Source organism: Hyaena hyaena, unplaced genomic scaffold (assembly GCF_003009895.1).
Source record: "Hyaena hyaena isolate Hyena2069 unplaced genomic scaffold, ASM300989v1 scaffold_1, whole genome shotgun sequence".
Classification (NCBI taxonomy): Eukaryota; Metazoa; Chordata; class Mammalia; order Carnivora; family Hyaenidae; genus Hyaena; species Hyaena hyaena.
Window position 1 is genome coordinate 7,647,870 of NW_024080633.1, and position 13,980 is coordinate 7,661,849.

General features: G+C 61.0%; 1 protein-coding gene across 4 annotated transcripts in view; it reads left to right on the forward strand.

Moving 5' to 3' along the window:
- KIAA0513 (KIAA0513 ortholog) overlaps window positions 1–7,175 on the forward strand; it is a 57,859-nt gene extending 50,684 nt beyond the window's left edge. For 2 of the 4 annotated variants that reach the window (XM_039226417.1, XM_039226404.1), the window contains 3 exons: window positions 2,692–2,772; window positions 3,129–3,223; window positions 4,500–7,175. In XM_039226417.1, the coding sequence (XP_039082348.1) occupies window positions 2,692–2,772; window positions 3,129–3,223; window positions 4,500–4,549 (226 nt within the window). In that variant the 3' untranslated portion in view covers window positions 4,550–7,175. Of the gene's footprint in view, window positions 1–2,691; window positions 2,773–3,128; window positions 3,224–4,499 lie in introns of those variants that run through there. The other 2 variants (XM_039226394.1, XR_005527421.1) reach the window with 2 other exon arrangements.
- The last annotated feature ends 6,805 nt before the right edge of the window (window positions 7,176–13,980 follow it).

Consider the following 13,980-nt stretch of genomic DNA (forward strand, 5'->3'; position numbering starts at 1 on the left):
CCTGGGGTCGGTGTGGGGAGCGGGCCGCGCAAAGTCCGCTTCTGAGCGGCTCCAGCCTTCCCCTGGCCCTGCGGCCCCTCCTCGGCGGCCCCGGAAACCCCTCCGCCGCCGACTTCACGCTGGGTCATCTGGTCCTGGCTCGAAGCCCCGGATGGGCGCAGACGGCCTGCCTCTGTACGGCCAGGCGCCAAGGTGTGCAGGGGCCTGGCAGCCCCGCCCCTGCCCCTGGGGCAGCTGCCCCCTCCTTCCCGGCCACTGGGTGGCATGGAGGCTGCGTGTGTGTGAGGGGGTCCCTGGAGAGAAAGGCCTAGAACAGGGCGGTTTCCTTCGAGCCACAGCGGGGCCTGACTCTAATCGTTTGGCCTTTGTATTTGTCAGAGGTCTTTTGTAACATATTTTTAGAGTTCAAGGCCGGCCTGTTCGAAACACGGTTTCTGATACGATGGTTGTTTCTTCGCTGGAAATTTCCCGAAGTGTGCTTCCTTTAATCAGCGGCGTAGTTCTCGTGCTTATTCTGTTATGAGAAATCGCGTTTCTTATGCAGCCTCATTATGCTGTAAAAGGAGCATTTGGGGATAACGGGTGCCCCTTTAGTACAAAGCCCCCGGCGTCCCCACGGTCTCTCTGGGTGGCAGTGAGACTAGCGGCCACCTCCCAAGGCTTCTTAGCACCATGGCTGAGGCCCAGGAGGGCTGGGGCGTCACGGCCACCCTCAGAGTGGTCGGCATGCAGCCCACCAGGGATGCCGGCCCCTGGGCCCCCTGGGCCGTCTCACCCAGAGCGTCTAGGACCGGCCCCCCCACCCCCCACCGCACTGCACACATGTGCCCCGGGCCTCACCCAGAAGGGCAAGTGTCCCTTCGAGATTGGGGTGGGGGTGGGCTCTGGGTCCCTGGGCAACCGGATGCCTCCAGCATTACCTCGCCTCCGGTAAGCTCGGTGGAGGATACTCAGAGGCAGAAGAGCCTGCTTTTCCAAAGGTGTCTGTTGCTCACATCCACGTCCCCACTGCGGGCACTGCCCTCTGTGTGGTGTTAGACCTCGACCAGCACCAGGTGTTGAGCTCCGTTGTGAGGAATTGATTTGATGGCAGGCATCACCCGATCGGTGGGCCATCAATGACCTTCCACCTCTGTCTTCAGAGGTCGGATTAAATGTCCCACTTCTAGCCCTGGCTGTGGCAAAGAGAACCACCTTTTTATCCAGGTCAGAGCCGCTGAGCCATTCCCGCACGGCGTGGGCTTGTGCACTGTACAACCTACACAACTGCCCACGGCTGGCCTGATGCTGGAATGGGGATTTACGTGCCCGCACAATCCTAAGGGTGACCACTGGGAGGAAGAGGGTGGGAAAGAGAACGGGCTGGGATTAGCCTCGTGCCTGGAACCGGATCCTGGGTATCTTCATGGGCATCCTGTCATCAGCATGAGGACACTGGGACGGGAGCGGCCCCGCCCCTCGCGACTGTCGCGCCCCTGAGGGCCTGTGACCTCCCGCAAAGCCGCAGCAGCATGAGTGGCCCGGGGCCCGGCGGGTGGGGAGCAGTGAAGATTCGATGTTCGTGGTTCTTTTCTTCTTCCTTTGGTTTCTCCATTGCCCGCACCCCTCACTCCCTCACTCTGCATCTTCCTTCCCTCATCTTCTCTCTCTCTCCTACCTCGTTCTAGTCAGACTCATCCCCCAGCGCTTAATTTTTAAGGGGAAATGGGCTTAAGTGACCATCTTCTGCATCTGCTCCTGCCAGCAGCCTGAGGGGCCGGGGACGGAGCGGTCAGTGCAGCAGCTGGATGGACCCGGGTCCACTAGAGGCAGGGGAGCCCCGCCAGGGCAGGGGGAGACGACTCACTGTGGCAGCTGCTGGACGTGGCTCTCAGTCGGGGCTCAGGATTAACGCCCAGAGATCCCCCTCTGCACCCCAGATGCTGCGCGAGCCCTCTCACTCTGCTGCAGGCTCAGGGCCTCCTCGCGGTGGTCATGGGGGATGGGGTGCGGGGGCCTCCAGAAGACCAGGGTCTTATCTGTGTGCTCTGGGGAGGGGCGTGGAGCCTAAACCTTGGCCGTGAGGAAGCTGGCGGGGGGAACGGGGAATGCAGCAGAGACAAGACCCCGCCTAACAAGACAGTGTGGCCATCGGCGCGTCCAGCCTCGGCTGCTCCCCGGGCTTCCCGGCCCCGAGAGGCAGTGCAGGCCCTACCACCGAGCCAGGGAGGCCCAGAGACCCGGTGCCAGCCTGCGAGCCTCCAGTCAGGCTCTGTATGCCCGCTGCCCTGGGACGCCGCCAGGGCCTGTCCCCCCTGCACATCTTTCTGCCTGTGGAACGGGGCCGGGACCTCCCACCCTTGAACCACAGAGAAGGGTATGGGGTGGGGGGGGGGCAGCGCTCTTGTCTCCTAGAGAATGTTCCGGGCAAGCCCGAGGCACCTGTCCGGGGTCACCAGAAGGCGTATGAGCTTTGGGGCATCTTCATCCCCAGAAGGACGAGGCGGTTACGCGTGTGTTTGGGGCTCCCCAGGCGGCGTGTCTGAACCTGGGGCAGGCGTGGTGTGAACACAGAACACGCAGCTCCTCAGGCCAGGGCTCCCCATCCCCCGACGCGCGCGGGCGCCCGCAGCACCCACAGACCGGGGCAGGGGCGAGCGGCTGGGGGCGTGATGGGGTCCCGAGACCCTCCCCTGTCACCTGTGCTTGCAGGGAGAAGTGGTGCCACATGACCCAGGAGGAGAGAGACGACAGCCTGCGCTTCAACGAGAACATCACCTTCGGGCAACTGGGGTGAGGGCCCTGGCGCCACCCGCCCTGGGACCCTGGGGGGCCTGGACTTGGGGGGGCGGGGGCTGCGCCTGGGCTTCTCTCGGGCGGGCAGACCCATCCTCCTGTTGCCTGGCTGCCGCGACGAGGGGCCCCCGGAGGAGGCAGGGGTGGCGTCCCTGACGTCTATGTACTCTCATGAGGCTCGAAAGCACGGTTTCCCGGGAAAGTTCTAGTTCCCAAGGAACCTGCATCCCGACCCCATGCTTGGTGGTGGGCAGTCTTGCTTCTGACACCTAGGGCAGGGGGGCTGCTTGTCGGGCCCCGGCCCCCCTCCCTGGGGAGCAGGAAGGGTCCCAGCCCCCGGCGTCTCCCCCCAGCACATTCACCCACAACATGCTGGCGTTCGGGCTGAACCAGAAGCTGTGCAGCGACTTCCTGAAGAAGCAGGCGGTGATTGGCAGCCTGGACGAGGGTGAGCGGGACCGGAGGCGGGCGGGGCCGGGGCTCTGGGAGCGAGCGCTCTGCCTGCCGGGACACCCCACCCCCACCCAAAGCATTGCTGCTGCTTCAGTTAGAAACGTGCTCAACTATCTGGCAGGGTCTCCGGTCCTGTGCGCTCCTGTCGATGCAAGTGCACGGGACCCTTGTCACTGTGCTGGGAAACTCATTTGTGCCAGGCGGGATTTGCCAGGGCGGGGCTTGGTGGGCCGGGGTCGGGGGGCTTACCGGCTCCGTGCTCGCAAACAGCGTCAAAGATAAAGACGTAACTTGGAGCCCAGACTCTGAACTTGACACTGGCAGCCATCCGACCGCAAGTTGCCCTTCCTAAGTGGCTACCATGTGCCTGGTTTTTGTCTTGAGCCACACTGCCATGAGAGGTGTGGGGGCAGGAGGGGATGGGGGCAGACGGGGTCTTTGTTTTTCTAGAATCTCTGACTTCTGTGATGGAAAAGGCTATGCTGCGTGTCAGCCCCCCTGGTCTACTAGTGAAGCCAGCCTTTACGGATCGTTCCACCTGCTTCCACAATTTTCCCTCATGGCCTAAAATGTCTTCCACTTAAACAGTTAGGCGTATGATTCACACAGTATTCCTTTAAAAAAAAAACTGGGGCGCCTGGGGGACTCAGTCAGTTAAGCATCTGACTTCAGCTCAGGTCATGATCTCGCAGTTCGTGGGTTCGAGCCCCGCGTCGGGCTCTGTGCTGACAGCTCAGAGCCCGAAGCTGCTTCAGATTCTGTGTCTCCCTCTCTCTCTGCCCCTCCCCTCCTCGCGCTCTGTCTCTCAAAAATGCATAAACATTAAAAAAAATTCCAGCTTTCTAAAAAAATAAATAAAGCAAAACAAAACAGCCCTCTGTCCTGTACCCCGTTAAACGGGGCCACAGAGGAGTGGCCTGAGGAGGCCGGACAGTGCTCCACACTCCCCTGGAAAATCACGGAATATCGTCGTCATCAGCCCCACAGTGCTGGGCAAGCACACGACCCCTGCCCGCCACCCAGCCAGGCGCGGCATGTGGGACCCAGGCCCGGGCGCTCTGGTGCCCTGCGTCCAGCAGCACCCCGCTTTCCAGGCTCACCCCATTTCCAAGCAGCCCCCTTCCAGGAGCCCGGCGGGCAGCGTGCTAGTGGCCGAGGGCCCTGGTGTCCCTGCAGAAGCTGGTACTGGCTGTTCCCGGACCCCAGGGGCAGGACCTACCTGCCCGTGTCGCCATCCGTCGTCTGAGAATTAACGTAGTTCTCTTTTCCAGAGCAGTACAAGCTGCTGAGCGACCACATTGAGCAGATGGCCGCCGAGTAGAGGCCGCGGGAGGTGGCCCGAGGCCCCCCAGGAGGACTGAGGGTCCACACCACTGTCCTGGGCCAGCGACGCCCGTCACCCCACCCAATGACCCTGCATGACGTCGGCGGCACCCAGAGCCGCCCCACGCTGCCTGAGAACTAGCGGTTAGAAGAATCTGGTCGCCCAACCTCCCCAGCTCCCCTCTGCCTTGTCTGCTCCCCCATCCACGTGCCAAAGTGTCCCTGGGATTACGTGGCCAAAACCAAGTTGACTGTGCCCACTCCTGAGTGTCAGGCCTGTGACACAGGACCGAGTGGAGGAGCAGGAGGGAGAGGGGGTGGGGTGCACGTGCGAATGCCGAGAAGGGCGCCGTGAGCTGGCAGGGGACCCCGGGCTGTCGGGGGCCGAGGGGCCAGGCCATGGGGGTCCGTGGCTGCTGCTGGTCTCTGTCCGGTCCCCGCCACGTGACAGGAACCGGAGTCACAGGAAGGCCCGGGAGGAAAGAGACACTTCCTGGTTTAGGGACGGAGACAGACGGGTGGGTGTGAGGACCTTCTTCCCGGGACGCGGAGGCGCGGGCGGGGCTGAGTCATATCAGCACCCCGGCGTCTGCGGCGGTGCCTGCTCGGCTGACAGCTTCCCTCTGGGACACAGAGGCCGCTGCCGGCCGCTCCCCGGTGGGAGCGCGGACTGTGTGTGTCCCGCCAGGAGGCACAGAGAAGAGAAGTTGCTTTGGTGGCTACAGGACAGCCACGCTTTCCGTGGAAGCAGAGATGACGGGGAAATCTGTGTTGGTGTTGCAGACGTGGTGGCACTTGTGAGGCTCGTTAGCGGGGCTGTGGGACGGCGCCTCGGCCTCCCCTGCCCATGCAGGTGGACCTCGTTCCCGCAGCCGCCCCCTCGTCTCCCACGTGGTGCCCGGGAACCGTGGCCCTTCCCTGTGGGCTCAGACTGGGCGCCGTGGACCAGCCGAGAGGACTGACCCCTGAAGACAGGCCTCCACCACGCGGCCCCCGGGTGTGCCCGTTTCCATCAGTGCGGGTCCCTCTGCGTCCGCCAGTTGCTCTCGGGCACTGACCTTGGGGTGGGCCCGGCGGGCTCTCCCCTCCCCCATCCTCCCCTCCCGTGTCCCTTCTCTGCCTCCCCACCTCGCGGTCGTCACCTCACCGTGTCCTCTCGAGTATAACAAATACATGCCTGGTAGTCACCCGCCCAGCCAGTGCCGGGACGCTTTCCCTCGCGGGGCGCCTCCCTGGAACGTTCCAGAGACAGCACGTGCCAACCGAGCGGCAGCACCCACATCTAGGCGATGGCGGGAGAGGTGGCGGGAGCTTGTGGTCTGTGTGCGACGCTGCCGGCCAGACACCGCCCCGAGGCTCAGTCCGTTCTTATGATGGCTCCGTGCGTGTGTGTGTGTGTGTGTGTGCGTGTGTGTGACACCAGCCTGTCTGGCAGTGTCACCAGACAAAGCACAGCCCTGTTGCTGGGCAGGTCACTCAGACTGGAGGCCCCCCGCCCCCCAGCCAGCATTGGACCCCAGGGACGGCACCTCCACCCAACGCATTTTGAGAAATAAGGTCATACGAATGGGTACGTGGGCCCCTCCTCCGACACCTGCTTCAGATGCACCCCCTCCTACAAGTGCCCCACCGCACGCCCGGATGTGCTCCGCGCTCCCCTCCCCCTGTGCTGTGCTCCCCTCCCCCTCTGTAGGATCCGGGCGGCACAGAGGGGTCTGTCCCAGGCCCCTGCACGGCTCTCCCTGCACGGCCGTGTCATTGGCTTTATTAGTCATCTCTTAGTAGTTGAAATGCGTTCCTTTATCCTAAGATGCACAGAAGACTTACCGTTGTGTATATAAGAGTTTTGTATAGAAGTTCGGAACGGTTTCTGGAGGGAGAGGAGTGGGTTCTGAGACTTCTCCAGCGTTCCGGGGGCACGCGGCGGCCCTTTCCTGCCGGGGTGGGGGCGGGCCAGGCGGCTGCTGCAGGGAAATGCAGCTGTGACTTCTTTGGGCTTTTCCAAGCACTTTAACTTCACAAGTGATCCTGAGACCCTCCCCCGCCCCCCACCCCCCATAGGCCTCTTGAAATAGCCGCAAAGGCTGCTGGGTGCCCCCCACTCCCGTCCCTATGGTCCTGACCCCGGCAGTGGCTCAGATGCTCCCAGAGACCTGGGCCTCCTCAGAGGGCTTGATGCCGTCAGCTGGTGGTAGACTCGCTCCCTCCGGTGCCTCTCGCCAGCGGCACCTAGGAAGCAGCTCACCCCAGGCGTTTTCCTCTGTCCCTGCAATGCCGTCTCTTCCCTCCGGGGCCCGGCCACAGCAAACCACGGGGGACGCTCTTGCACGTCCCAGCAAGCAGCGAGTACACGGGGGCGCTTTTCCCCGCCAGCTCTTCCTGTAAACTCGGGAACCGTCGACTCCATGCAGGAAGCATCAGATCATATGCGACAAGAGACTTGCCCGTCCCGGCGGGTGCGGTGTTCAAAGCCAGGGGCTCCGAAGGCCCAGTGGCGTTTCTGATTCCCGCTGTCTGTCCTCAGGGACGCGGGGAGGTGGGCGTGTGAGGCGCCCTCAGCCGGACGCCTGTCTGCTCAAATAGGAAAGTTCCCTGCTTGGAAATTGGGACAATGTTGAGATGCAGCTTTGTGTGCGTTTAGCCTTTGTTTTGGTTTTAGCAACGTTGGTAGATGGGAAGAGGGGCCCATCACTTTTCAGATCGCGTCTGCTTTGTGTGTCCATGTGTGTTCAACCAAAGCTAGGAGAACCAGATTCTGACAGTCTAAGTGACTTGTACAGTGAAATGGAGTCAACTATGATTTTCCTATTGCCAAAAAAAGGGGGGGGGATTTGCCAAGAAGCTCTTAAATTACCAAAAGGAGGAGGGGAAAGAGCCCATTTCCTGAGTTAAGTACCCAAATTAAAATCTAGGCTATGCAGGTCGGCCAGCTAGCGCGGCCAGGGTTAGGCGGGGGCCGGACGATCGCCTCATCTCTCTCTGCCCTCCTTTTCGGAGTTGAAAGAAGCGGGTCCCGTGACTTCTCCGAGGCCAGCTGGACCGCGGGGCCCCCGGCCGTGGGGAGAAGGCCCAGCCTCGAGGTCTGCGCCTCCACGGACCGCTCTGCGTGGCTAGCTCGTCCGCGAGCGCCTGGCACCCGGACTCCTGATGTCACAAGCACAGCATTCGTGCCACGAACAGCGACTTCATAAGCGGCTCCATCCACCGCGGCGACTGCAGCCGCAGGTCACGGCCACAAGCTGAGGGCCTGGCCTTTCTGCCCGTTCCGGCATCCTAACTGGTTGGCTCTTATTTAGGGAGGATCCTGGTGGACCCGTGAGGTTGGATCAGCTTTATTACCAGATTATCTACAACCGCGGACTCCTGGGCAGCTGCGGGGGGGTGGGGGGGGGGTGGCACGAGTCCTTTGCTCAGAACAGTGGGGAGGCTTGGGAAGGAGGGTCTGTGGTCCAGAGGGAGGGGGCAGGAGGGGACAGAGCCCAGCCCCATCCTCAGGAGGGGGGTAGAGCCCCCCGTTCTCAATCATGGACCCAGCTACCAGGTGGGGGTCCCCCTCACCCCCCAGCCTTGTAATTCTCTTGAACCCTTGCTCCCAGGTCCCCGCCGCCTCCCCCCAGTCTCCCTGTAAACGATTGGTTCCTCAGGACCCTCGGGGATGAGTTTCACCCAAAGGGGAACCATATTGGCTAGAAGCGCCCCTAATACTAATACGTAGTGTTCAGACCTCGGGCAAAGCCACACAGGCCACGTGTCCAACACATCCTTGTCGCCGTGTGGCTGCAAACAGGGGCGTCATCCATTCCCTTGTTGTCCCTGGGCCCAAGAATCCCACTTCTTGGGGACAGACGGAAGGGCCTCCCGGGGGCCAGCGTGCACTGTTCCCTGGATGCTGGCCCGTGTTCCCCGAGTCAACCAGAGCTCGGGAGTGGAGCCCCACCGAGCTGTGTCCAGGGGATTCACGTGCGCCCAGGGTTCAAGTACGGCCGCGCTCTGCCTGTGGGGCTCGTGGTTACTAATGGAAAGGGGTAATAAGCTTGTCATTTCTGGAAGACAGGATGGTCTGGGTTTGCCCAGCTTCCTGTAACTGCCACGCACAAGCCTGTCACAGGGGCCCCACACGGTTGGGGTCCCCTAACCTGCACAGTTGGAGGCTCCACCAGGGTAGGGTCAGAGCCAAGCAGGCTGTAGCCTGGAGCCCACCCGAGCTGCACCTGAAGGGGTTTGGACTTCAGACAAAAGGGGCCACCGGCGGGCAAATCCGCCTTGACCCACCGGTCAGTCCTGGGACTGGGGGACAGTCCCCGTTCCCTCCTTGGTCCTGGACATGTGCTCGTGGAAGGAGAGGGGGAGGCGCTGCGGGCACGGTTCCCACACGTCAGCTCTGACAGGGGTGAGGCATTGGGTGGGCCTGGGGCTGTCCCTTCAAACCTTTCACCGGAGGAGCTGCTAGAAGTTCAGACAATGGGCTTCATCCCCTTCAAATATGTAAATGCGTTAGAACGGGGCGGCTCTCTGACCCGAATTTGTCTTCGCCACACCCAGACCTTGCCTTTCAGTCAACCCAAAGTCAAAGTCAAGTTCAGTGAAAAGAGTGTTCTCGCTGATACAGTTCTGCAGCTCTGTGTCCCGGTCAGTGATGTTTTACAAGCAGTATTTCAAGGCTGAGGAGGTTTCAAGGCGGAAGATCTGAGAACAGTGCTAAAATCAAAACTGTTTCCTATGAAGAAAAAACTACGTGTCTCTATATTGCACCTCAGATTGTCAGAAGGTGGAAACGCAAATAAATAATCTTAAAAAAAAAAAGCTGATCTGTTTAATTTTTGTTTTCACGTATCTGTGAGGACCCTTTGTCTGTGTAGGGGTCTGCCGGGGGGGACCCCTGGACCAGACCTCAGCCAGGGCCTCTGGGATGCCTGGAGCCCCTTCTAGCTGGACTCCTGATCCCGCTCTTCCTCTGAACCCCAGCCGACCCCCTCCACTGGGTTTCAGGGGCTCAGTGGGGGAGGCGGAGCCCAGCTGCACCCGGACAGAAGCAAGGTGCCTCTATCAGTCCCTTCCAATGAGGTGTGACAGGCGCGTGTTCTGAAATGTCGGGCTTTCTCTTTTTCTAATTGTACGAAGTCAATAGCTGGGGTGCCTGGGGGGCTCAGTCGGTTGAGCGCCCAACTTATGCGCAGGTCATGATATCAGTTTGCGAGTTTGGGGGAAGGATCTCAGCCCGAGGGGCTGCCACACAGGGCCCAGGGGCCAGCACGGGGTATGCAAGCTGGGGTGAGACCTGACCTCCACATTCCCAGTTCTCTCACCCAGTGTGGAGAATGCCACCTGGTCTTACCCACACACAGAGGGGTGGATGCTCCCAACCCCAGGCCATCATGTCTGTCCCTTCCTCTTGTGCTCCAGCAGCAGCAGCAGGCAAGTGTGGGATTCAGATACGTGGACGAGGAGGGACCCCGTAGGGGGAGCAGAGAACTAGAAGAGCATGGGGTGGCCCGGGGAAAGAGGCCAGGTCCCATTCCACCTCCCCACCAATCGTTAAATTGTTCTGTGAGCCTCACTTTCTTCACCTGTAAAATGGGAAGGAGCACATGAGCTAGCCTAGGGGGTCCCGTGAGGACCAGAGGTGGTGTGCACAAGGCTGTGCGTCCGACTACCGTCCTTCCCTTTGCTCTCCCGACGGGGAAAGAACCCCAGGGAGAGGTGCCTTGGGAGGGCTCCCACCTATTTAAGACAGAAAAACGACCAAACGTTCCCGTCTAAATGTTGTAGGATGACATTGAAAATGCGTGCTCCAAAATTCACAAAGCAGTTTAAGCAGTGACGCTTTCACAAGGCGTTTCTGGAAGGTGTAACCTTTCTCCCGCTGACCTGAAAGGGGCATTTGAGGGGAACCCCTCTGTGTTCTGGATGGAGATGCCACCGGATGTATGAGGTGTTTGAGGAAGCCGCGTAGATCTTAAAATGTATCCAGTTGAGTTGTGTGTTTCAGGGCAGCGTCCTGAGCCTCATCCCCCAGTGGGCGGAGATGTCATTGTCGTGGTTTGGGGGTTTAGCCATGCTGGAAGGTGTGCAGCGTGAGGTCACTGTGGTTCGGTTTGTCACTCGCCGATGATGCAGGACACGGAGCTACGTTTGCCCTTCGGACCTTTACCTGTTAGCAAATACTCTCTCCGAGTCTGTGGCTGGTCTTGATTTCTGTGTGGGGGTTGGTAGGCTTTTGGTATTTTGGGTGAAGCCCATCACCAAACCCAAAGTCATGTAGATTCCCTTCTATATGTATTCTAGAATTTTTACAGATGTGCATTTGAAATTGATCCGTGGACAGTTTTGAGTGAATGTTGGTGTACGTAGTAGTGTTTGTGGCTGCATTCATTTCATTCCATACAGTTCCCGATCCGTTGTTCCTGAACTATCTTTGGCGGAGACGTGGGGTATGTGGCTCCGTGCGGGGTGAACTTCAACCTGGAAGGGACCCCCAGGCGCCCTGGCCGCCTTCGAACTGTGGCGGGACGTCCTGCACCGCCCCCGAGGGCCGACAGGGGGCAGCCGCCCCGCCCTGCGCATGCGTGTTCCCGGCCCCGCCCCGTCGCCGCGTGCCTGCGCCCCGGAGCTGGGCGTCCTCGCGCTGCGGGGGCGCGTTTGGGCCGCGAGGGCGGTGACGGGAGCCCCGCGCCCTCAGGCCCCGCTGTGGAGGTGCCCGGGGCGCCATGGCTTCGTGTCACAGGGATGCTGCCGGGAGCTGGGTCTCCGGAGGAGGAGGTGAGCGTGCCGGGGGGAGTGGGGGGGGCGAGCATGCAGGGGGTGGGGGGTGCGGGGAGGGAGACGTGAGGCCGTGGGAGGGGGCGGTGGTGAAGAGGTGGGGGCGGGGGAGGAGAAAATAGGGACCCGGGACGGAGAGGAGGTGAGGCCACGGGAGAGGAGGGGGAGGGGAGGGGGGAGGGGGGAGAGGGGCTGGACACGGAAGCCTACGGCCCAGTAGTTGGTGGCAGGTGGGGGGGGACGTGGCTCTGCTGAGAGGCCCCCGGGGGCGCGGCGGCCGTGGCGGGTCCCGGGGGCCTCCTCGCGCGGGGCGGCGCCGTCCGCGGCAGGGGCTGCAGATCGGCGTGTGGTTTGGGGCCGGGAGCCCGCGCCTCCGGCTTGTTGCGCTTCCCCCTCCGCCTTGGCTGGGGGGCCTCCTGGGGCTCCCCGCGCATCTGGGTCGCGCGTTCGGCTTCTGGAAGCTGCCTTGGAGTTGGCTGGGGTCCGCTGTGAGCCTGGCTGGCTTCGGGTCGTGCGCATGCTGCAGGATGGGTGGACTCCTCAGGCCCCTGGGCACCCCGTGCCGTGGCCTTGTCCGCCTTGAGTAGGGGCTTGCCCTTGAACCCTGTGAGCTCTGTCTGCAGGGGGCGTCCGGCTCGGCTCCCCCGAAGCCCCGCTCCTCTCTGCCCGCGCTTGGACGAGGCGCCCACTCCCCAGGTCAGTCCTTCCGCGGAAGCGGAGCGGGCATGCCCTCCCCCTGCACACACCTGCGCCAGTTGCTCCGGCCAAGCAGTGGTGAGTTCGCCTTCAGGGAGGAGCAGAGAACAAACATACACAGAGAAGGGGACCCTGGAGATCAGTGACGCTGAGCGCCCCCCTCTGCCTCTGGGGCCCAGAAAGAGAGAAGCTCTTCTGAAGTGGCTGGAAAATTCAGACCTTTTTTTTTTTATTTCATTTCCAGGAGAGAGAGAGAGAGATAGAAGGAGACAGCGTCAGCAGGGGAGGGTCAGAGAGAGAGGGAGTCACAGACTGAAACAGGCTCCAGGCTCCGAGCTGGCAGTCAGCACAGAGCCCGACGCGGGGCTCGAACCCACGAACCACGAGATCATGACCTAAGCGAAAGTCGGATGCTTAACCGACTAAGCCACCCAGGAGCCCCAATTCAGACCTTCTTTTTTGGAGATGGTGGCAAGGGAGGCTCTGGCTTTAGCCCAGCCCCAGAATCGGGAACCGCTGATCCTTTGGGCGCTCCGGGGCCAGAGCGGGACGGGGCCAGCAGGCCCTGTGTGCTGGGCCACCAGCCTCCAGGACCGCCAGGTGACTGAGCAGGGCCACTTTTCTTCAGAAGATGTCAGTGGGGTCAGGACACAGACACGGTTAAAGAAGATGGACATTGTGTGTGGGGGGGGGCACACATGTGCACACACATGTACATGTAAAAGTGTGAGATGAATGCTATGAAACATGACTGCGTGTACGATAGCATACAATCTATGATGTGTTTATAAATCGTTTTATAGAAAGTATAGAATGTTTTATTTATTAAAACATTTTTTTAGTTTACTTTTGAGAGAGACAGAGAGTGCAAGTGGGGGGGGAGGGGGGAGAGAATATCCCAAGCAGACTCCATGCTGCGAGTTCAGAGCCACACATGGGGCTCGAACCCACAAAGCCATGACATCATGACCTGCACCGAAACCAAGAGTCAGGTGCTCAACTGACCAAGCCACCCAGGCGCCCCTAGAATGTCTTAGTTATTTTTGGAACGAGTGTTCTCCCTGGTAGAATCCGGGTGGGCTTCCCTGAGGAGGTGCCATGGAGCTGGATTTGGGGTGATAAAAATCACTGTGGTGAGGACGTTGATCCCACGACGATCCCACGGACGTCTTCTGTTCCCACTTTGTTGGTGAGAAAGTCATGGTGCCTGCTCGCTGCCTCACCTTTGCCACCCTCCACCTGCCTAGTCTTCTGTGATGCGTCCCGGTCCCAAAGTTACCCCCGCACAGCGTGCCTACGTGCTAGGGGTGACACAGGTCCCCCCCAAACCCATATGCTGAAATGCTCACTCCCAGTGCCTCTGAACGGGGCCTTATTTGGAAACAGAGTCTTTGTAGCTATAACTAGTTGGGATGAGGTCCCACACCTCGTGGATCCCTGCGCCGGTAAGGCTGGTGTCCTTATAAAAAGAGGGAGTTTGGACACATACGCACACGCGCAGGGAGGAGGCCACACGAGGAGGAAGACAGGTCAGAGTGCCGTGTCTACAAGCCAAGGGACCCCAAAGATGGCCAACGGCCACCGGCAGCTGGGGGAGAGGCCTGGAGCCCACTGTGCCCACATCTTGCTCTCAGACCTCGAGAGAGTAATTTCCTGTAGATTCCTGTTGTCTGAGCCCCCGGTCGGTGGCGCTCTGTTACAGCAGCCCTGGAGGCCACCCGCCCTGCTCTGGGCATTCACAAGGGTTTAAACACCCGAGTCCCCGGGTCATAAGGTGGGAAAGGAGACACACCACGATCCAGGTTAAGGCGCACCCCACATTTATTGAGCATCTATTCCGTACCAGGCACTGCGCTGGGCACAGTGATCCCCAGGGCGCCCCGTGAGGTCAGCGAGATCACCCCTATTGTACAGATGAGGGAGCTGAGGCTCCGAGGGGACCCAGAACCCCCCGCAGAGCCCCCAGCCCAGGCT